This window comes from Papaver somniferum, chromosome 2 (genome assembly GCF_003573695.1).
Source record: "Papaver somniferum cultivar HN1 chromosome 2, ASM357369v1, whole genome shotgun sequence".
In the NCBI taxonomy this organism is placed as follows: Eukaryota; Viridiplantae; Streptophyta; class Magnoliopsida; order Ranunculales; family Papaveraceae; genus Papaver; species Papaver somniferum.
Window position 1 is genome coordinate 149,302,363 of NC_039359.1, and position 22,527 is coordinate 149,324,889.

The following is a 22,527-nucleotide window of genomic DNA, read 5'->3' on the forward strand; positions in this document are numbered from 1 at the left end:
AAATCTTTTCCGAATACAAAGAATTATTGTTTTCAATGCAATAAAACAAATAAATCTTGTTTCCAATGCAAAAAATAGTTGTTTTAATGAACCTTAACATGTATACCGGTATACAAGTTAACAAGACCCTTAAATTATTTAATTACTGCAGGTGCACTGATAAAGAGAATTAGTATAAGGCTTTTAAATAAGAAAGAAATAAAGGATTTCTCTGCTTAGAGCGACTGCAATGGTACGACTAAACTCAAAGATCAAAGACCAAAAAAAAAGACTAAATATGAGTTTAATCTGTACTGTGACGTTATGGGGAGAAGACCAAATTTGGTCGCGCGTAAAATTAATCACCGCACGAAAACGGGCGTAAATTTGGTGTACGCTTGAATGGGGCGTAAAATTGGTTTACGCCCGAAATTTGAATGGGGCGGATGGTTTGGTGTCCGCCTGATGAGTAAGTGAACGGGCGGATGGTTGGGTGTCCGCCTGATGAATTTCATTTTGAATGGGGCGGATGGTTTGGTGTCCGCCTGACGAAATGTGAACGGACGGATGATTGGGTGTCCGCCTGATGAATTTCATTTTGAATGGGGCGGATGGTTTGGTGCCCGCCTGATGAGTAAGTGAACGGGCGGATGGTTGGGTGTCCGCCCAGCAACAAGCGTACTTTAAATTTACGCTCGACTATATTAGGATTTGGTATTTGGTCGCGACCAAATATGATTTGGGATTTGATCTTTGGCTAGGATTTAATCTTTACTCCGTCCCACTGCGTTACGATCTCATCCCAAATTTTTGGTTATACTCGCCCACTGTGGATGCTCTTAAGGATGAATACAAGTTATACAACCATAACGTTTGCACTATTGTGCAATACAGACGCTATTGCGTTTGAGAACAAGAAACATTTGAAAAGACTTCTCTTCTGAATTAGTACAAATTGAGAGAGGATCAACAAGTCTTTTCGAGTAAAGATCAAACAATTTGTCTAAATCATTATCGCTGAAACCAAAGTGTTGCCTGATGATTGCTTCGCTTGCAGCTCTTATATGGTTACTAAGTATTTATGCACCACTTGCTGGTGGAAACAACGTTTCCAATCTCTCCAATCTTTCTATAGTGAAACACCCAACTCTGTCTACCAATTCTTTCACTTGTTTAGGTGATGTTAAGTACACTGGCAAGTTGAAAGAATCCACTTTAGCTTCATCCAAAATTTCCTGGAAAAACGCAATTGATATCAATATGTATCTGCCGATGTCAAGAATGTTATTAAGTCTACGTACGCACACATTTTCATTTCCTTAAATGAGTGTAGAACAAATGTTGTCTCATTACAATAATGCGACTTCAAATATATATATAAAGGTTACCATTTTTGCCATTTCCATGAGACAAGTTCCCAAAACATCCAAAAGTAAACCAATACTTTCTTGAGAAGCTAATGTGTCATCTGGGATAGCTGGAACCAAAATAAACATCAATCCACCACAGATAATCTCGTGTGCACGAGCAAGAAGAAATGCTTCCATGTTCAAAACATATTGTGCTGTATAAGCTTGCACGACTTCATTTGAAGCGTTAGTATAATGTATCCTGCCTTTATTCCGTGCTGAGGAATTAATATCACCAGCCTCTTTCGGAACTCTGGAGAGCCAATGAAGTGCAGTAAATGAATTAACGAAGTGAAGGGAAGCCCGAGGAAACAAACGTCCGTGGAACGAACCCAGTACACCTGCTGCAAAGTAACGCTTTTCTAAAGGAATCGATGCAAATAGAGTGTTAAAATCATTAGATGCTTTATCATTAAAGTATACTTGGAACTCAGGTGTTACAGTTTGCATGACTTGTTGTCTCCCTTGAAAATATGAATTGAATTTAGGATCAATGGCTTCGACAATGGCATTAGCGGAAATGAGACTATTGGATCCACGGAACAGCCCAAGTCAACAATGCGAAAGGTGGCGTTTGGGTTGTTGATTAGTTGGTTTTCAACATTGAATTCTTTAGCCATTGCCTCTTTTATCATCTCTTGGGAAAGATTAATGCCACGTCTCTGCGAGTAACAAGAAAAAAATTAAACTCAAAACAAATGGAATAACACCAGGGACAGACAATGAAGAATGTGAAAATAGATCATCGGTTTAAGCACAACAACGCCAACATATGCTGTGTGGATCAGGAAAAGGGAGAAAGAGCTAGTGTGTACCTGAAGAGATGAATTCTGGACATAACTGTGCTGACCAGTTCCACCAATCATTGGATGTGATTCAATAGATGATTTTTCCATCTCCATCTCCATCTCTAACTCACACTTTGATAGCTAGTTCACTGGTACGTACATTTAAACATTTATACATATTACATGGAAAAACGCATGGTCATTACAATTGTTATGATTCTCATGAAGAAGCTTTGACAATAATATCGGTTGCTACCCAGATATCAACTTCTTTTATAAAAAAAAAGAAAAAAAGATGATTGATTGGTACCAAATGTGATAGCTGTAACGCAGCATTCACAGAACCAAGATAGAGATTGTTCATGATGTCCCAATGTGGTGGACAACTTTTGATAGCAAAAATATCTCCTTATCCATCCAGATTTCCATTGGTGGACAAAATATCTCATGTCCGGACCTTTCTTTTAAATTTTAATCCGACTATTTTTTGGGTATGCCACAGCACAGACATGTTGGGACCTATTAACACCATTGGTTTTAATCCCGTCACTGCCTAGCCAGCTGGTATGATGCGGTCTATTTTTTGTTTTGAAGTACTGACGCGCGTTGATGCTGGTGCTCTCGGCTGATATCAAACAGTGCATAACATAACCTGGCTATCAAACCTCTATAAGTTAACCCATCACGTTATTGTAAAATAATCAAGTGTTTTCTTCCTCATAATTTGAGAGTCGTAGCTACTAGCTAGAGATTGACACAAAGCAATTAAATATCTCATGTTGATTGAAGTTATCATATTTATTTCATTTGCATTAAATTGGATCAACACAAGGCATATATGGTAATTTCATTAGTATCAAATTGGAATTGCAGTGTCAAACAGGATTAACAAAAGCCATTTATTTTATTATTTCATTGTTGTGGTAGCAGTGACAAACAGGATTAGCATAAGCCATTTAACTATTTCATTGTGGAGGTTGTAATGATGAAGAGATTTACATAAAGCTTTTACGGTATCGACTTGCTTCATATATACTCTAACTAAACCCATCTGCTATATAAAGAGAACCCGTGAAGCCTATTAATGACAAAATTCCCTCCTCATCTTCAAATTTTCTTTATCATAGCCTTGCAAGAACAAATTAGGCAGAGATTTTGAGAGAGTGCGAGATGGAGAACGACATGCAGAAGCAACAACATAACAACCATGGTGGTGATGGATCATTCAAACTAGTCGGTCATGGAAATTTCACAAGAACAAATCCAAGATCCGACAAATTTCATGTCAAGAAATTCCACCACGTCGAGTTTTGGTGTAGTGATGCAATCAATGTGGCTCAACGATTTTCATACGGGCTTGGCATACCAATTACAGAAAAATCTGACCTTTCCACGGGGAATATGGTGCATGCATCTTATCTGCTCCATTCAGGTGACCTTAACATCCTCTTTACAGCTCCTTACTCTCCTTCGGTGGCTGAAATACTAACTCGCACAACTTGTACTACTGCCTCTGTTCATACTTTTAATCATTCCATGGCTCGTTCATTTTCCACTTCACATGGTCTTGGTGTTCGAGCAATTGCTGTAGAAGTCGAAGATGCAGAGTCTGCATTCAATATCAGCATTTCGTGTGGTGCCAGATCATCACATCCTCCAATGGAAATCAATGATGGTATTATCATCTCGGAGATTGAACTCTATGGAGATGTTGTTCTGCGTTACATTAGCTTCAAAAATTCAAATCTTGGTCTCAATTTCTTGCCAGGCTTCAAAGGTGCGTATTATGTGTGCTATTTTATGGGCTAACAATTTTTTTTTTTTTTTTTGGAGGACATCATATTTAGTTATTTACTTCAAAAGTTGTTTTGGGAGGAGAGTATATTTAGCTATTTACATATTGACTAGGATAAAGGCAACCGAAAGACTCCAAGTTAATCAAAATTGCATGTTGATGAACAATGATTTGTGCACTGAGCAGCCTCAACAATGCTTTTGCCTACACGCACGCATAAATATCTTCATTGCTTGGTTTTTACATAAGTTAATGTTCTTCTTTACGTACTTACTAATGTACGTGACCCGTTATCTTTTCTTATCTTATAGGTATAAATGATGAGGAACCAACACTTGCTTCAAAGGATTTAGAGGATTTTGGGATACGACGCTTGGATCATGTAGCAGGGAACGTAATGAATTTACCGGAAGTTGTTAAATATGTGAAAATGTTTTCTGGGTTTCACGAGTTTTCTCAGTTTACCATAGATGACCTAACAGGAGTAATTGAGAGCGGTTTGAATTCAGCAGTACTGGCGAATAACGGAGAATCAGTGCTGCTGAATATAACAGAACCGGTGTATGGTACAAAGACAAAGAGTCAAATTCAGACGTATCTTGAACACAACCAAGGTGAAGGAGTAGGGCATATGGCATTTGCTAGTGAAGATATATTTACGACATTGAAAGAAATGAAAAAAAGAAGCCGTCACGGGTTTGAATTTATGCCACCACCACCAACAACTTACTACAAAACTTTGAAGCATAGAATTGGAGATAATGTTTTGAAAGATGAACAGATAAAGGAGTGTGAAGAGTTGGGGATTTTGGTAGATAAAGATGATCAAGGAGTTGTATTTCAAATCTTCGCCAAGCCTGTGAGCGATAGGTGCGCACACAAGCAACGCAATACGTGTATGCATATAATTGTGCAGCCTTTTTCAGTAGTGCATTGAACTAAACTTTTATTACATGACATTTTCAGGCCAACAATACTGGTAGAGATAATACACCGGATTGGATGTATGGTTCAAGATGAAGAAGGTAATATTGTCCAAAAAGGAGGATGTGGAGGATTTGGCAGAGGAAACATCTCAGCTCTATTTAAATCTGTCGAAGAATACGAGAAGAATGACATTTATCCCAACTCAGAATAACTGCTATTATTGCTGCTGCTCCTCCTACTACCACGGCACTACCACACTATATATACTATTACTACTACCACCACCACCACCATTACTACTGCAACTACTACTACTACGACTAAGCTATGTATGAAGTCGGTATATAATGAAATAATGTGCATATTAGACGGCCATGAATAATGTAAATTAAATGCAACCATTTATTATCTTCAACTGTTTGATCATGTTTACACTGAATCGGCGTTACGAACAAACTGAGCCAAGCCAACCCTCTCTACCTTCGTAAGGATTTTTATTATTACGCGACTTAATTACATAAACATAACCTAAGTACATATACATATTTTAAGCAGAAGCCCATCTCTGTTCCTGCTGGGATCCAGACCTAGTTGGAGCAAACACAACCATTTCCTCTCTATTGTACTTCAACCTTCTTGCTTCATCCCTTGAGATTCTGTACGAGTTCATCAAAACATCTTCTGGCATTGCCCTTAGAGTTGAAATCCTTCCAACTAGAGGACTGATCATTGCGTTGTCGTTAGTCTTGAATGCAACCCATTCTAATCCTTGGCTTCCTGCTTGTTTCACCACTGCAAAGTTCTGTGGAACTGTCAAAATTTGACCTTCTCGGACCTGTCCATCGAATACGGGACGTTCGTAGTTCCCAACAATTTGAATTCTACCATTTCCTCGTGTGACGTAGATGATACTGTGGGCATTTAAGTTCCAGTGAGGTACCATGATAACTTTCTGCATGCACAATTATTTGATCAGTTACGAACATGATTAGTAAGCTGTAGTCGAATTTGAGCATGTTTTATTGATCTTACCCTGTAAAGAACTCCTCTTTCGGCACTCAACTGGAGATAGCTGAGGATGGGTAGTTTCTGGCTGTTAAGACTGCTGATTCTTCCTCCGAGTGGGCTGTAAACATCAGCACGAACCGGGTCGGCGATGTTATGAACAAGTCTAGCAGCGCAAAGAGTCTCCTCGAAACCGTTGTACCTAGTTTCTCTCTGTTCACGCTCTTCTTCGTCTTCTCTTCTTGGTGGTCTAATCACTCGAAGTCCATTTTCAACTCTGACAATGTTGCCTCTGTTGTCGTTTTGGCTCTGGAGGCTCCTAGCTGTCTCGGTGCTAACACCAAAAGCTTCTGCCAACATCTCTACGTCGAATCCACTGAAAACGTTGTTTCCTGATCTCTCTTCCTCGGTCTGGCGGCTTCGCTGGTAAGTTGTCTGGCCTTGTTGTTGCGGGTTTCCAGCCAAGTAGAATCTCTACATGATCAAGAGAGAAATATATTAGATGTTGATACTAAATAATATTCCAAATATTCAAATGATTCGAATTCGCTCTTCGGGCAGAGATAGAAAGTGCATGGTTATATAACTCTTACCCTAGGTCTATGATCAAGTTGGTTTTGGGCGTTGCTTGTGTCGAGAAGTTTGACAAGGACAAGTGGAGTCTCTCCATCATTGTAGAACCAGTGAGAGATTCCAGTGGGCAACGCTGCAATGTCGCCTTGTCGCAAGTGTCGGATCTTCTGATGCTCATCTCTATACCTGCTTTGTTGGCCTTGGCTGCCTCTTCCTTCAATTAATTGTTGGAATGATTGATATGTTTCTGGACAACCAGGAATCGAAACTCCTTGGATACCCCTACCTGCAGTCGGCATATAAAAAATAATTAAAAAAATGTAATAATATCGATCTCGTCTTCTATAAAGGACATGCAGAACAATTAATGGAGCAAGCTAATTAACCTTGGACAACGTAGACAAGTTTAGGAGCATTGACGAATTCAGGCAAGAGAAGGCCTCTAGGTTGAATGACATGACGAGTAACAGCAACACCAGCACACTGCAATTGTTCTTCATTCTCATTCCAACGTTCAGTAACACCAGCTTCAGATTGGATTGTTCGAGTGGGTTCAAGAGCTTGTATATTCTCAATGCGACACTCACTTTGCTGACGGGACTGACGTTGCCGTTGTTGTTGTTGAGGCTGTTGTTGTCCTCCCCATACCTGTTGCTGCTCAATTTGAGCTAAGCAGCCATGAAACAAGAGAATTGAACAAAGACTTATCAAGAAGAAAGACATAGCCATTGCTAAAAAACTATATTTAAATAGGAATGAGATGATTGATCTGTGAAGCGGAGAACTGAATTTGCTTAGTATTTATAGAGCGGAAGAAGGATATGGCGGATTGACACGAAATGAAAGTGGTTGAGTTTGGTGTATTGCTGGAGCAGAGATTCTTCTGCCATTCTTCGTTCTGCATGGCTATGAATTGGCGAGTGGCACCTAATAAAAAGATAAAAGAAACAAACAAAATTGATATCGGACACCCATAGCCGTATCCGTTCCGCCCATACCCGACACCCGTCTGTGATATTGTGATCTGATTTACACCGTTAGATGTCACCACGTATACATATATACGGAGTGCGGGTGTTAGTGTTTAACACTGAGTTCTATATGCAAAATCTAAAAATCTTTAACCTTTTTGCCTCTTCTTCTTCTAAAACCCCTCTTTTGTCTGCAACTGAAATTCCACAGCCTCCCAAATTTTCTCTCCCAGAAATAAATCAAACCATAAATTAATCACAAACCCGTCTATTATTTTTGGTATTATTACAGAAAGGAAGAAAATTTGGGGGTAATTTTGTGTGTAATCATGGTGGAAGGGGAAGAGGAAAAATCATCAACAGAAAACCCTAAATTGAAAGAGTCCTCCTCAATGTGTGAAGAATGTAAAGAAAATCCATGGAAATACAAGTGCCCAGGTTGTTTAATTCGTTCATGTAGTCTACCATGTGTAAAATCACACAAAAAGAGAACTTCTTGTACTGGTAAAAGACCTCGTGATGAAATCATTCCGTTGTCACAGTTCGATGATAATCTTCTCATCTCTGATTATAGATTCTTAGAAGAAGCTAAACGAGTAGCTGAATCTGCGAAGAGAACGAGAAAAGCTGTATTTGGTGATTCTTTGGGGGAGGCTAATAGGTTGCCATTTAGGATTATTAAACTTAGATTAGCAGCGGGAAAAAGAAGAACACAACTTGTGTTTCTTCCAGATGGAATGTCTAGGAGGGAAAAAAACATGTCCTCTTACCAACACAGGTGTGATTTTTTCTTACTTTTTCTTACTTGATTCATTTTCTGTTCTGTATTTCAATTCTCTAATGGACTGGAAAGTCCTGCAACACCAGTTTGAGCTAAGAGTAACTTGAATGATTTATCAATTCAGGACCTGAACCCTCAATTTATGATACAAATATAGAAATCAGGCAACCCTCAATTTTTATTTTTTTGCTTAGTAGATGAAAATTCTGTTTAGCTTTCTCCACTGTTTCAACAGCTTTAACTTTAGCAGCATCAAAACTTCCTTTAGCCCATTCAGTGTGCTCTTCAGCTTCATCAATAACTGATCTTGCGATTCCTTGAGTTCTGTCTTTGAATATCATCCTGAGTAGTGTCAGGAAGAGGCAACCACCGTATACACTTGAGTTTATTTATGATCCAGGGTTTTTAGACACATGAAACTTATGTTTGGTCAAGGCTGCCGCTCTATGTTAAGACATATCCTAGGATGGGGATTGGGAATTTTTTTGCTGGTTTTCTGAATCCTACATTACCTAGGGATTGTTCTCACATCATCTACCAACTTTAACTCATCTGTCTCGGGATGAATGGGTCATTAAGATTCAAAATTCATCCACCTGTTCATATTGTCAGCTGTATTTTAGTTTGTTACTTCATTAAAACGAAATTTGTGATTTTATATATGAGCTGACTTTGATTTCGTCGTTATATGTAGCTTATAGTACCATATGTGGCTCTCAAAGGCTTAAGTATAGTTGTTGATTGTACATAAGTTTTGCTGGATGGAAATACCACTTTGTTGTAGCATACACAAAATGATGAACTTTTGTATATGTGCAAAAGCAGCATCTGTCAAGGTGCGATGAGCTGCACTTCCACACGAGATTTCTGACTAGCTGTTACAACATTAAACCGGTCGACTTCTTTTTTAGTAGTTATATTGTTGTTCATGGTGTAATGTATTGCTAAGTAAATAAAGAAAAGGATGTGGTGAAGGTTTCGGCAATGGATGATGGATTTATGTTGCTTTATTTTATATTTTTCGAGTTTCTAAGTTTAAATTTTTTATATGCTACATAGCCTGAAATGGTTTCTAGGTGTCACGGAAAATCCAACATAATTAAGTCATATTTCTGCTGAGTAGTAGACCAACAATTTTCAAAGGATTGCCGACTGATACTTCTTTATCTTTATTTTCCTTTCAGGAAGGAGTCCATTACATGGACGATTGAGTGGCGGTTTCATTCAACTGATGTAGCATTAGTTGACAACAGGTTAGGCTAATGCTTTTCTCGAGGAGTTAGTTTTCTACATCAATGTTTATTATGTTTTCTGCCCTCGCATTTCATTTTCAAATTAACTTACGTAATGGCTCGGTATGTCTGGTTTTGTCGCACAGGGTAGATGAACGTACTAAACTCTGTTCAGTAATTGAGAAGCATCTAAAGCTTGGTCCCTGGAATCATAAGCTGAGGCCATTCTGCGAGGAGCAGTTAGATCGTCTTAAATTCTTCATTCGCATAAATGCAAAGGTACCTGTCTTTCCTTTTAATTATGCTGGGTTGAAGAAATTTTGGTTTGTTCTTAAGTTGTTCGGTGATATTTGCATTTCTAATTGTGGTGTGAACTTGCGTTGCTTTCTACAAGTTCTTGATGGGTTTTTTCCCGCTGTTGCTATCAAGTGATCCAATACGATTTTATTTTTATTTATGCAATACAAATAAAGTTCTAAAAAAACTCATTTTTTATGATTGATGATAGTCTCTCAACTTAGTACAGCATTAAGCAAACAAGAATCAAAGACACTGTAAAAAGTCCTAATCTAATTCCCTGTCTGTCTTGCAGCGTCCCGAGTCTTCATATCGCGAATTGGACATAAAATCCTCAATATCCCAACAGTTAGCCAATACACTCATTGTGGAGTATCCTGTGATTTATGTATTTCTTCCTTCTGCCAGCTTTGATTTTAAAGTCGTTAAAGATGCAGCTCCTCCCCCATACAAGTTAAGTGAACCTAATTCCCCGATCCCGGAACGTGTTACCTTTAAGGTAGAAGAACCAAAGGAAGAAGAGGACCCGCAGATATTAGATCCTATAAAGTGTGTGAATGCAGAATCAATGTTTAGGAGGGAAACAGAAGATACTGATGAATTATTCTTTTCCAATTTTGAGGATTTGAAACTCCCAGAAAATTCCGTTTTTAACTTTGAACAAGATCTTAGAGATGCTTACGCAGGGCTTATTGGAGATATCAATCCTGATGACTTTCTTGATCTTGATGGTGAGTTTCCGCAAGGTTTTAGCGACAAAGAATTGGAAGAAGGTGAGATCCCTGCATGATGCGAGTGCAGTTTTCAAGAGGTGCATCTGTTGGAAATCTTTTATTTTCGTACCATACATGCATCATCTAAGCTAAGTGTGCATCTCCTCTAAATGATGGTGGACAAAACCGAAAGTCCTGGCATATATTAGTTTTATCGGCTGAATTTAAGTTTTGGAAATGAACACAATTGGAGTTGTAACTATCAATATTGAGCATCAACTTCTTTTTGTGTCAGTTACTTCCTAGCCTTGCAGGTTTGATACCTGAAATATGTTTTTTCTTTTGCATAATGAGAAATATCTTCAGGCTCATATGTACCAGTACTACTGCAATTTTCCGGAATGAATGTTGGTAGTCTATACTTCCCCAGAATCTGAAATACCCTCTCAAAATTCAAAACCATAGGGCATCAAGTGTAAGAGATTATCTGTTTTTTTTACAAACAGAATTCATACATAGACACTCAGAGCAAGAAACTACAATCTTTCCTTTCCGCTAAGAAACTCAGGTACTACTTTGATCTTCGTACCAGTGATGTCAAGCACTTTTAAGCTGCTCAATGCTTCAATTCCTCTTGGCAAAGCTTCGAGTTGGGACACGAGTGCAATTTAAGCTTTACCAATCTTTTGAGACAACAGATAGAGTCAGGTAATTTAGTCACCTTCGTATGTGAAATATCAAGGATCCTTAAATCTTTCAAGGCTCCAATGGCTTCAGGTAATTCTTCAAAGTTTCTGCAATTGGACACATCTAAAGTTCGCAAGTTCCGGAGACTAGTAACTGAAGTAGGCAGTATTTTTATTCCTGTGTATGAAAGATCAAGGTGCCTCAAGCTTCTCAATGGTCCAATGCCTTCAGGAAGTTTCGAAAGCGAGTTGCAGCTGTGTAATACCAATGTCTGCAAATTATAGAGATTCTGACATCCCGAGAGGTTAAGATATCTTAAATGTCTGAACTTTGAAAGCGAAGCCGGTACTTTCTGGATCGACGAACCTCTCAAGTATATTACATGCAAATTCCTATTCCGATAAACATTTTCAATATTATCACAGTCTCCTGCTTCAAAGGCCACAAATGTGCGTAACCTATTTCTATAATTACCCACTTCTGGCAACATTCTCGGCATATCTTCATCAAAAACCAAACGTCGATTTTCAGAATCACTTACTACGTTCTTGGCTGTTGAAATTGAGCACCCATCTTCGCTAGCAATAGCGCGCGCTAGATAATGTACCAAGTCATTCAGCTTACACTTCTGAATATCAGCCAACTCATCCTTGTTTTCTACACTTTGGAATAAGGAATCGGACAACAAGATGTCAAAATACTTGTTACCAACATCCTCCATTGAAATCTCTCCACTTGATGGTTCAAGAAAACCTTCTGCCATCCATAACTGAATTATAGTTTCTCTATCGATCTCCCAACCCCTGGGAAATATAGAACAGTAAGCAAAGCATTGTCTTAAAGCTGATGACGACAGACGATCGTAATTTAATTTCAATGCTGAATAGATGCTCCTCTTGGCTTCGATAATTAAAGCCTGCTCCATGTCTTTTGTTTTTGAGCACAAAATGTTGCCTAATTCTCTAGCAGTAAGTGGTAAACCACAGCATTTTCTTGCTATTTCTTTTCCTATGTTCACCATTTTCGGATTCTCCAATACCCCGCCACGAAAATATGCCTTTTCCTTGATAATTGACCAACACTCATCTGCTGATAATTGTTGCAAGTGATATGCAGGGGTGACGCGTAAGACGTTAGACGCAACATCGACTTTACGGGTAATGACTAAAATCTTACTTTCATGAGAACCACACATCAAAATGTGTTGTAGCCTTTCCCAGTTGTCTAGACCCTCGATATTCCACAAGTCGTCCAGTACTAGCAGATACTTCTTCCCGTTTAACATCTTTGAAACTTGTCTGATCATTAGCTGAAGACTTCCATAATCGTAATCATGTTTATAATTATCTATGTATCCTATGATCTTTCTTAAAATATCTTTTAGATGAAAACCAGCAGATACATATTCTGATTTCGAAGTGTTCGATAACAGATTGATCATTCTAGACTGATTGAGCTAGTCTGGTTTTTCCGAGTCCCCCATACCAACTACTGGTACGACCGATATTTGTTCACGTTCATATTTAGCAGAATTGCTTGGTGGTGTGATTAACAAATCTACTAAACTTGATCTATCCTTTTCCCTGCCAATAATTTTATCGAAATCGCATAATATATCCGGGACTGCTAGCTTGTTTGTGTTACTGCTGGTGGTATAAGGGCCTTTGCGAATCTTGTACAAAACTGTCTTTAATTTCTTTAATTTTTCACTTACATGTTTAACCATGTAACTATGTAAGCGATCTTTGTTCGAAAAACAAGACGATTAGAAGAAGTAAACAGACCTTTTACCTTGAGCAACAGATTGTCCCTTTCGAATCTACGACGCATGAGAAGTCATCTAATACATCCTCAGCATCATAAGCAATATTTTTAAGATTTCTCAGCACTTCAACAATATCAATATCCTTTTGTTGTAATCTCTCGGCTTCAGAAGTTAGAGCATAAACCATCCTCAAAGTGTCATTAAGTCACCTTTGAGTTCTGGAGCAACCTCTTGAGCAATTGTAACGATCAAACTACGAAAAAGTTGTGAAGTACCGAAAACAAGATTTGCTTCGTACATTCCTGCTTAAGAATAATACCAACTAGTTCTGAACTAGAAGAAAGCAGCTGAGGATGCGGACATACACTAGATACCTAAAATAATTCAAACTAAATATAGAAATACGAGAAAGAGGGAAGAAGTAAATTAATTAAGGCCGTAGTATATAGCCGACTTCTAAAACTAGGCTATGAATACCCAACTTCTATTCTGCTGCCGTGTTATGTTTCCTACATCACTTTACCAGTCGACTTGAAGGGCATCTGGTGAATTTACGTTTTGGAGATGAAGACAAATAGAACTGAATTTGTTTTAAAACTGCCATCTTAGTTAGTCATGAAATTGCTAAAAGGCGTTGCGCATGGGTCTACCGGACTAGCAACAATAATTTGCAGCAGTGTCAAATGAATCGAGACTTTCCAATAGCTTTTAAACAAAGCATAATGTGTATTGAATAGAAGAAATTTGTGTTACAGTAGTCTCAATTTGTTTCTCTTAATTTACAGTCTACAGCCTTTTGTCTATTTGAAGTCAGTAGTTTGAGTCCCTTTTCAAAAAGAGTGTGGAGAAATGCAGCAGTTTGGTACCCTCAAACGTCACCCAACCTCTCATGAAACAAGCTTTTGGAAAGGTTTATGTGGATTCTAGCACACTTATTCAGAAGATCTCTCATATTATACCACCAATACGGGTCAGACTACAAGTTTCCGGAATGAATGTCGGTTGTTTCTTGAGCTTATGCAGATCCAGATCAGCTAAACAATTCAGAAAGTCATGAAGTTTGATTTCTCAAGGAATTTTTAAAGGGGACAGAAGATATTTTTTCCTTGATGAAAGAAACCATAGGCATTGAGCGTAGGAAATTGTGCAGGAAATTAGCATTACATTACAAACCCGTCAATTGAATCAAGACTTTTGAATACTGAAATTCTTATCCATGGATTTCATACACTCGTTGAAAAATGAAATAGAAACTCAAAACCACTACTCTCAAGGCATCAAAAGAAAAGAAAAAAAATTAAAAACTACGTAATAATTCCTTTAATCATTACATCTTTAACCTTATAACCCATCCTTACTCGAAAAACAAGTGGATTTTTAGAAGAAGAAAAGAAATCCTTTACCTTGAGCAACAAATTGTCTATCTTGGATTGAGGATAATTTCCTTGGAGAATTGCTTTCTCCATGATTCAGTTTTATATCAAAATCAATAATATCTTTTGGAAATATTAGAATAATTTCCGGAGATAATTCTCCTTAAACTAAATAAGGTAAACACGATAATATTCATTCTATTACACCCCCTTAGTCTGAGCGGGAGAGGAGCAAACACTGAGACTAGACCGAAAGCGAACAAATAGCTGACGAGGTAGCCCCTTTGGTGAAGATGTCAGCATACTGGTTCTCAGAGGGGACTGTAGAACATGAATGTCACCAACACGAACGCGTTCACGTACAAAGTGTATATCAATTTCCACATTTTTGGTGCGCTGATGTTGAACAGGGTCTCCAGACATATATATCGCACTCACATTATCACAATATATGATAATAGCACGTCGTAAAGGAAGATGAAGCTCTAGAAGAAGGTAGTGAAGCCATGTTGTTTTAGCAACATCATTTGCTACCCCCCGGTATTCAGCTTCAGCACTGGATCGAGAAACTGTTGCCTGGCGTTTGGATGACTAGGAGATGAGGTTGTCACCAAGAAAGACACAGTAACCCGAAGTCGACCGATGAGAATCAGGACATCCCGCCCAATTAGCATCAGAGTATGATTTTAATCCAGAGGTAGTGGAGACCGAGAGAAACAATCCGTGATGAATTGTGCCCTGAAGATATGATAGTAGCACGTCGTAAAGGAAGATGAAGCTCTAGAAGAAGGTAGTGAAGCCATGTTGTTTTATCAACATCATTTGCTACCCCCCGGTATTCAGCTTCGGCACTGGATCGAGAAACTGTTGCCTGACGTTTGGATGACTAGTAGATGAGGTTGTCACCAAGAAAGACACAGTAACCCGAAGTCGACCGATGAGAATCAGGACATCTCGCCCAATTAGCATCAGAGTATTCTTTTAAGCCAGAGGTAGTGGAGACCGAGAGAAACAATCCGTGATGAATTGTGCCCTGAAGATAGCAAAGGATCCTCTTAAGGGCCTGCATGTGAGGCTCTCGAGGGTCATGCATGAATAAACATACCTGCTGAACTGCATATGAAATATCTGGTCGGGTGAAGGTGAGGTACTGTAGTGCTCCATCTAGGCTTCTATATAAAATGGGATCATTAATCGCAGGACCAGAAGTAGGAGTAAGTTTGTAGTTGGTGTCGACCTGAGTATCCACTGGATTACATTGTCATGGAGGCACGTGCAATGATGTCTTGTGTATATAACGACTGAGACAAATATAACCCTGAAGATGATCGAGTGACAGTAATACCCAGAAAATGATGTAGCGGCCCAAGGTCAGACATGGCAAATTCCCGTTTCATCAAATTAATGAAGCGATATAGCAGTGTATTACTAGAGCTAGTTAAAACAATATCATCAACATATAATAGTAAATATGCCATCTCGGATCCTGATTGATAAACAAAGAGAGAGGGATCACACACACTACCACGAAAACCACAATTAGTAATAAACTTGGAAAATCTCTGAAACCACGCCCGATGAGCCTGCTTGAGACCATATAGGGATCTACGTAGTCGACATACGTAATCAGGGTGAGCAGGATCAACAAATCCCGGAGGCTGATGCATATAAACTGTCTCGGTCAGATCACCATGAAGAAAAGCATTCTTAACATCTAGCTGGTGTATGGGCCAGGAACGAGAAGTAGCAATAGTAAGAACAGTACGAATAGTAGCAGGTTTAAAAACCGGACTAAACGTTTCTAAACAATCAACCCCAACTTGTTGATATTTGTCATTAGCAACAAGACGAGCCTTGTATCGCTGCAAGGAACCATCAACATGATATTTGTGACGAAATAGCCGCATGGAACTGATAACATGAACATCACGGGGTCGTGGTACTAGTTCTCAAGTATTAGTTTTCAACATAGCATTGTACTCATCTTGCATTGCAGCATTCCAATTAATATTCCTAAGAGCATATGAGTGTGAACGAGGAATTGGGGAGATATGGCGAAGGTTCTGGACGTGGAGATTGAGACGGTGAATTGGCCGGTGAATGCCACAGGATGCACGAGTAACGGGACGAGAAGAAGCAGAAGGGGCAGGAGGTGAGACTGACGTAGTATGTGTTACTGACGCAGTGGGTGTGGATGGTGGGACTGACGTAGTGGGTGTTACTGACGCAGTGGGTGTGGAAGAAGTGGTAGAATTAGTAGGTGGGACTGACACATTGGATGTGGTAGAGGGAGTAGTACTGGTACAGGTAGGGACTGATGTATGAGTATTAGGAGTAGATGACGTTGTGGGGACAACAGTAGGTGGGACTGACACTGTGCAAGGGAGAGTGTGGAGATGGTGAGGTGGAGTGTACCGGGGTGAGGCAGTAGGTGGGAGAGTAGAAGTGTGGTCGTCAGTAGGGGGGATGGAACTGACGGGTAGGAGAGAATATAAGAAGGATGAATCGGTGATGGAGAAGATTCAGTATCAGAAAAAATATTTGGAGGAGGGTTGTTGAAGGGAAAAACCTTTTCATCGAAAGTTACATGACCAGAAAGGGTGATCTTATTTGTGACAAGATCGAGGCAGCGATATCCACGGTGGTTGGGAGGAAAACCAAGAAAAACACATCTAGTGGAACGAGGGGCAAGTTTATGAGGAGTTTTGGAGGAGAGATTTGGATAGAAAAGGCAACCAAATGTACGAAGATGGTCATACGTTGGTTGACGTTGATAGAGAATAGCTACAGGTGAGTGGAAGTTAAGAACTTTGGTGGGTAGAAGATTGTATAGATAGACAACCATATGAAGAGAGTAAAACCAATATTTGGGGGGAACGGAAGCGTGAGACATAAGGGTACGGGTGATGTCATTGACACGACGTATCATGCGTTCAGCCTTGTCATTTTGAGAGGAAGTTTGGGGGCATGAGAAGCGAAAAACGAGTCCATTATCACGAGCAAAGTTATGAAAGGAAGAGTTGTCAAATTCACGGCCCATGTCGTATTGAAAACATTTAATTTTACGTTCAAATCGAGTTTGAACAAAAGAACGAAATTCCAATAACTTGTCATAAACTTGGGACTTAAATTTTAAAGGATAGACCCATAAATAGTTGGTGAAATCATCTAACAAGATAAGATAATAACGAAAACCAGTGTCGATATGTAAAGGAGAGGTCCATAAATCGTTGTGAATGATATCTAATGGTGCAAAAATAATGGAATTAGATTCATAAAATGTCAATCGAACATGTTTACTAACGTGACATGAATGACAAAGTTCAGAAGAATGATTCTTATTACAATGAATAGAATTATTGGTACGTAAGACATCTAAAATGGCCTTGACAGGGTGGCCAAGGCGGCAATAACAAATATCAGGCGAACAGACAGCAAGAGAAATTGGGGAAGACTGGGACAATACGGGAGGTGGCACGACAGAGTCGGTGATAGGGTAGAGCTCCCCAGAACTATCACATCCAAGGATAGTCTTCCTCGAACTCAGGTCCTTCACAGAAAAACCAGAAAGATCAAACTCAACAGATACACGATTATCATTGGTGAACTTACGAACGGAAACTAAGTTTTTGATGATATCGGGAACAACAAGAGTATTTTTGAGTTGAAGAGTACGAGAAGGAAGGGTTACGAGCTTGGTACCACTATCAGTAACTGGAATGTTATTGCCATTCCCAACTAAGATAGATTGTACATTGCTAGAATTGAAAACGTTATGTAAAGTACCTGAATCAGCAGTAAGATGCGAAGTAGCATCGGTGTCCATGTAGAAGGCATCATCAGGTTGTTGTAAATGCATGGAGATATACGCCTCAGCTATGTCCGTGGGTTGCAGTAACTCAGTTGTAGAAGTAAGGTATGCTTGGACACGACCATTTCCAGGAGATCGACCACGTGGTTGTTTGTTGCAGAAGTTGGCAGTGGGAGACCTGCGATGAGATTCAAACGACTACCAGGGAGTCTGAGTCGGGTATGGGAACGGTGGAACAACCCAAGGTGGCCAGTACAGAGGATAAACGGGCGAAGACATAGGCATTGATGGACGGAAAGCTGATGGTGTGGGCAGCAGTGGTGGGTTCGCAGATGGAGAAGTAGTTGGGCCAGTTCCGGAACGCCTGTCAGTGGACTGAGATTGGTGTCCTTGTTTTCCAGAGTTCTGATGATGAGAACGAGGGTTATTACGATCCATAGGAGAAGCAGCATCAGCAAGGGAAGTTGGTGCAGGTACAGTGGAATGCTCTGCACGTCTGATTTCTTCAGTACGGAGTTGAGAGCGTGCAACATCAAAAGTAGGCATGGACTGTTGTATAAAAGAGGCTACGGTATTGTACTCCTCCGGAAGACCATTCACCAGTTGGATTACGAGACGTTTATCATTCATAGTAAAATCAAAATCATGTAATCGATCGGACAAAGATTTGAGCTTGTCAAAATAATCATCAACACTAGCACAATCAGAAAATTTAAGGTTCACAAACTTACTCTCAAGATTTACAGCATGGCTGCTTTTGTTGTCTTGAAAAATTGTTTTAAGGTGATCCCAAATCTTCTTTGCAATTTTTCCTTTCTTGAGAACGATGAGCATTAAATCCTTGGTCATGGTGGCGAATATCCATTGACGACATAGAGCATCCAACTGCTTTTCAGTTTCGGCATCAACATCTGCAGGTTTTTGCGAACCATCTTGTTTGGAGATGAAGCTCAAAGAGGAAAACTCATGACGAATATTCATATTGTTTGATATCTAAGATAACAAGGATTAGGGTTTTGATATTTGTGACGGCGAAAGCCGGGTGAAGAGATTTCTTTTCTCCTGCCATTGTTCAAGGGTTTAGAAGAGGAATCGATGGGTGGCTGGTACCATCTTGGATTGAGGATAATTTCCTTAGATAATTGCTTTCTCTAGGATTCAGTTTTATGTCAAAATAAATAATATCTTTTGGAAATATTAGAGTAATTGCCGGAGATAATTCTCCTTATACTAAATAAGGTAAACAAGATAATATTCATTTTATTAGTCTACTTTAGCTTGACGACGCCGAAAGTCATATGAGAATTCATCCAATACATCATCAACATCATTAAGCATTTTCAGCCAATGTTTAACATCACCATCCCTTTGTTGTAATTCCTTGGCGTCAGAAGTTATAGCATAAATCTCCTCCAAGGTGCTTTTAAGTCTCTTCAAGTCACCTCTGCTTTTCCAGTACGGACCAATCTTTTGATCAATTGCAAGGATCGAGTTGTGAAGCATATGTGAAGTACCCAAAACCATTTCTTTTATTAAAGAGAATTCATGAATTCAATATACTTTGAAGCAATAATATGAAAAACCATCTGCCTGTTTATATAGGCATGAACTAGATACCTAAAATAACTCTGAAACTAAATAGAGAAAGACTAGAGAAAGGAAACAACTAAAATTAGAGTTTCTCCAATGGAATGTGTGTGAAGATAAACGTCTAAATCCACATAGGATAGACATTCATTTTTCCTAAAATCCTTCTCCAAACCCCAACTTCTTAAATCCATGTGAAGATGACATGGCTTAGTTTTTGTTAGACATTGTCAAGGTGAATGTCTAAAACTTGACATTCAACTTGACGATGTCAAGCTATCCTAGTAAGCTTTTGCTTCATTAAAATTAATTCCAATATACAAAATAACCATTTTTAGTTGTAATAAAATATTTAAATTACTAAAAATAATATTTACATTTAATCAAAGAAGGATCACAAGTAAGATCATTGGAGATGAATTATCTTTTTCCCCCTAAACTAAGGAAAAATTGGATTGACAATGTCTAAATGTGTTCCCACCTAGGAATCACATACATCAACCATTCTCTTAGGCTATGTTGCCGACTTCTAAAACTAGGTTACAAATAAAGGCCTTCTCTGGCAAAACCATAACTAGGTTACAAATTAACCATTTTTAGTTGTGATAAAATATTTAAATTACTAAAAATAATATTTACATTTAATCAAAGAAGGATCACAAGTAAGATCATTGGAAATGAATTATTTTTCCCCCTAAACTAAGGAAAAATTGGATTGACAATGTCTAAATGTGTTGCCGCCTAGGAATCACATACAGCAACCATTCTCTTAGGCTATGTTGCCGACTTCTAAAACTAGTTTACAAATAAAGGCCTTCTCTGGCAAAACCATAACTAGGTTACAAATAAAGTGTCTTCGGCTGATGCTAGAGTGTCTTTGCCACGACTCTAGCTACTGCACGAAATCCTTGTGTACACCAAAACATGTATGGGGCATACATGCTGACGCAAGATTCGTAATCTATCATCTGAACAGGATTAGGACTAGCTAGGAAGCTCTGACTTAGCTGACGCAAACTTAATCACAAACTTGGCACTTTCTTTTTTATCGGCTTCTAAATTTTTGATCGGCACAAATTTGGCACATTACTGCTACAAGAGTACGATATGCATTATTTCAACATGTCAATGAAACAATTTTTTTTTCTCCAAAACATAAACAAAATTCTAGTTGAGATAATATCCTAGACTAGTGGTCCCTAGACTAGAGGTGTAAATTGGCACGGGCTAACACGTTTATGGCACAGCACAACACGTTAAAATTCAGCACAGCACGGCACAACACGTGACCGGCCCAACATGGGCACATCACATTTGTTTAACGTGCTGTGTTGTGCCAGACAAATAGGCACATCGGCAAAGCACAACACGCGGCACGTGTTAGCACACGGCACAACACATCACGCGAAGAAAGCACGCCACGTCATGCGTAAGATACTACACAATACATCACATTTGATGCATATTTCACCAAAAAAATCATTGTGTTAGCCAATTTCTGACATTTTATTTTCGTTATGCTAATTTATTTCTATAATAATACATGTACTAACTAAAATATCTCAAAAATATTTATTTTGGAGAACATAAAATAAGTGTACTAGCACAGCCCAGCACGTCACTGTTATGTTGTCGATGTTTTAGGAAGATTCTAGAGTATTATAGAATCGTCTAGGTGTTTCCTTAATTTAGTATTGATAGATGTTTCCTAATTTAGTTAAACTCAAGGTTTCCTTTTGTAGCTATGTTTAGGTTTCCTAATATAACTCATATACTTGGAAGACAAGTTTGTAACCTATATAAATAGGTGTACAAGTCTTAAGGGAAAATACACAACACAAATCAGAGAAGAGTTCTCATAACTAGAGAATTTTAGGTTTAGAACGTTTGGTTCATAGAGAATTGTTTAGGGTTTGTGAACAGCATCCTGCTGGTCATAGTTGTGGTTTATTCTCTGTAATTCGTTGTATAATAAGAGTTGATCGTAGCCATTTGTGGACGTAGGCATATTGCCGAACCACGTTAAATCTTATGTCTTTCTTTGTTTCGTTTAGTGCATCTTATTTCTATTTCATTTAGTTCTACGTTGATCCAAAGAACTATTAATATCTTGTGAGGTTAATCCTAAGGCATTAATCCTAACAAGTGGTGCGGTGAGCGTGGAGAGGATCAAAGTTGGAAGTGAAGATGTCTAGTTCTACATCAAGTGGAAGTTTTTCGAAGGTGCATGGATTTGATATTATCAAATTCAACGAGAAGAATAATTTTACATCATGGCAAACTGATGTTAAAGATATTCTTGTTAGTATGAAACAAATCAAAGCGATCAAGGACAAACCAGCAGCGTTACCAAAGGAATGGAGCGATGAGAAGTGGGATGACCTTGTTTTGGAGGCGTGTTCAACTATTCGGTTATGTTTCTCAAGGGAGATCACTCATAATTTTTCGAGTGAAACCTATGCAAAGGTGTTGTGGGATAACTTAGAGAAGCTCTACTTGCAAAAGGATTTGACTTCGGAGCTTTACTTGAAGCGCAAGCTTCATTCCTTTCGAATGGCTTCAGGTAAGCCTATGGTTAATCATATTAACGAGTTTAATAAGATCTGTTCTGATTTATCTAACATCGGTGTGACTATTTCTGACACGGACAAACCTATGATATTATTATGGTATTTGCCTCCATCGTATGATGCTTTCGTTGACTACTTGCTGAGTGTGAAAACCGAGGAGACAATAAGTTGGTTTTCGATGACGTGGTCGCTGCTTTACAAGCTAAGGCATTAAGGAAACAAGAGTTAAGCGATGAAGCACGAGCCGAGGTTTGTTTGTTGATA

The 22,527-nt window shown here is 38.8% G+C and overlaps 5 protein-coding genes across 5 annotated transcripts; 2 read left to right on the forward strand and 3 right to left on the reverse strand.

The window, feature by feature from the left end:
* Window positions 1–794: 794 nt before the first annotated feature.
* LOC113349424 (probable S-adenosylmethionine-dependent methyltransferase At5g38100) lies at window positions 795–2,428 on the reverse strand. Its single transcript, XM_026593403.1, has 3 exons — window positions 2,204–2,428; window positions 1,368–2,050; window positions 795–1,214 (listed from the first exon to the last, which is right to left on the reverse strand). The coding sequence occupies exons 2-3, from the start codon at window positions 1,836–1,838 to the stop codon at window positions 1,059–1,061; spliced, it is 627 nt and encodes a 208-aa protein (XP_026449188.1). The 5' UTR covers window positions 1,839–2,050; window positions 2,204–2,428; the 3' UTR covers window positions 795–1,058.
* A 901-nt stretch (window positions 2,429–3,329) lies between these two features.
* On the forward strand, window positions 3,330–5,260 carry LOC113349425 (4-hydroxyphenylpyruvate dioxygenase-like). The gene is made up of 3 exons (XM_026593404.1): window positions 3,330–3,953; window positions 4,283–4,841; window positions 4,938–5,260. Exons 1-3 carry the CDS (start codon window positions 3,347–3,349, stop codon window positions 5,107–5,109), a joined length of 1,338 nt encoding a protein of 445 aa, XP_026449189.1. The 5' UTR covers window positions 3,330–3,346; the 3' UTR covers window positions 5,110–5,260.
* Window positions 5,261–5,445: 185 nt separating this feature from the next.
* On the reverse strand, window positions 5,446–7,205 carry LOC113352201 (legumin B-like). The gene is made up of 4 exons (XM_026596047.1): window positions 6,863–7,205; window positions 6,497–6,762; window positions 5,931–6,377; window positions 5,446–5,850 (listed from the first exon to the last, which is right to left on the reverse strand). Exons 1-4 carry the CDS (start codon window positions 7,203–7,205, stop codon window positions 5,446–5,448), a joined length of 1,461 nt encoding a protein of 486 aa, XP_026451832.1.
* A 382-nt stretch (window positions 7,206–7,587) lies between these two features.
* On the forward strand, window positions 7,588–10,902 carry LOC113349426 (box C/D snoRNA protein 1-like). Its single transcript, XM_026593405.1, has 4 exons — window positions 7,588–8,225; window positions 9,413–9,481; window positions 9,607–9,739; window positions 10,053–10,902. Exons 1-4 carry the CDS (start codon window positions 7,777–7,779, stop codon window positions 10,545–10,547), a joined length of 1,146 nt encoding a protein of 381 aa, XP_026449190.1. The 5' UTR covers window positions 7,588–7,776; the 3' UTR covers window positions 10,548–10,902.
* A 184-nt stretch (window positions 10,903–11,086) lies between these two features.
* Window positions 11,087–12,598, reverse strand: LOC113352202 (putative disease resistance protein RGA3). Its single transcript, XM_026596048.1, has one exon. The coding sequence runs from the start codon at window positions 12,596–12,598 to the stop codon at window positions 11,087–11,089; it is 1,512 nt and encodes a 503-aa protein (XP_026451833.1).
* Between the last annotated feature and the right edge of the window lie 9,929 nt (window positions 12,599–22,527).

Excerpts from the sequence above, each read along its gene's own strand:
- LOC113349424 (XM_026593403.1), bottom strand. The coding sequence starts at position 1,838 with ATGCAAACTGTAACACCTGAGTTCCAAGTATACTTTAATGATAAAGCA. Across the intron at positions 1,215-1,367 it reads TCATGGAAATGGCAAAAATG|GAAATTTTGGATGAAGCTAA; the intron begins GTAACCTTTATA and ends GCGTTTTTCCAG.
- LOC113349425 (XM_026593404.1), top strand. The coding sequence starts at position 3,347 with ATGGAGAACGACATGCAGAAGCAACAACATAACAACCATGGTGGTGAT. Across the intron at positions 3,954-4,282 it reads TTTCTTGCCAGGCTTCAAAG|GTATAAATGATGAGGAACCA; the intron begins GTGCGTATTATG and ends CTTATCTTATAG. Across the intron at positions 4,842-4,937 it reads GCCAAGCCTGTGAGCGATAG|GCCAACAATACTGGTAGAGA; the intron begins GTGCGCACACAA and ends TGACATTTTCAG.
- LOC113352201 (XM_026596047.1), bottom strand. The coding sequence starts at position 7,205 with ATGGCTATGTCTTTCTTCTTGATAAGTCTTTGTTCAATTCTCTTGTTT. Across the intron at positions 6,763-6,862 it reads ACTTGTCTACGTTGTCCAAG|GTAGGGGTATCCAAGGAGTT; the intron begins GTTAATTAGCTT and ends TGCCGACTGCAG. Across the intron at positions 6,378-6,496 it reads AACTTGATCATAGACCTAGG|AGATTCTACTTGGCTGGAAA; the intron begins GTAAGAGTTATA and ends TTGATCATGTAG.
- LOC113349426 (XM_026593405.1), top strand. The coding sequence starts at position 7,777 with ATGGTGGAAGGGGAAGAGGAAAAATCATCAACAGAAAACCCTAAATTG. Across the intron at positions 8,226-9,412 it reads ATGTCCTCTTACCAACACAG|GAAGGAGTCCATTACATGGA; the intron begins GTGTGATTTTTT and ends TTTTCCTTTCAG. Across the intron at positions 9,740-10,052 it reads TCATTCGCATAAATGCAAAG|CGTCCCGAGTCTTCATATCG; the intron begins GTACCTGTCTTT and ends TCTGTCTTGCAG.
- LOC113352202 (XM_026596048.1), bottom strand. The coding sequence starts at position 12,598 with ATGATCAATCTGTTATCGAACACTTCGAAATCAGAATATGTATCTGCT.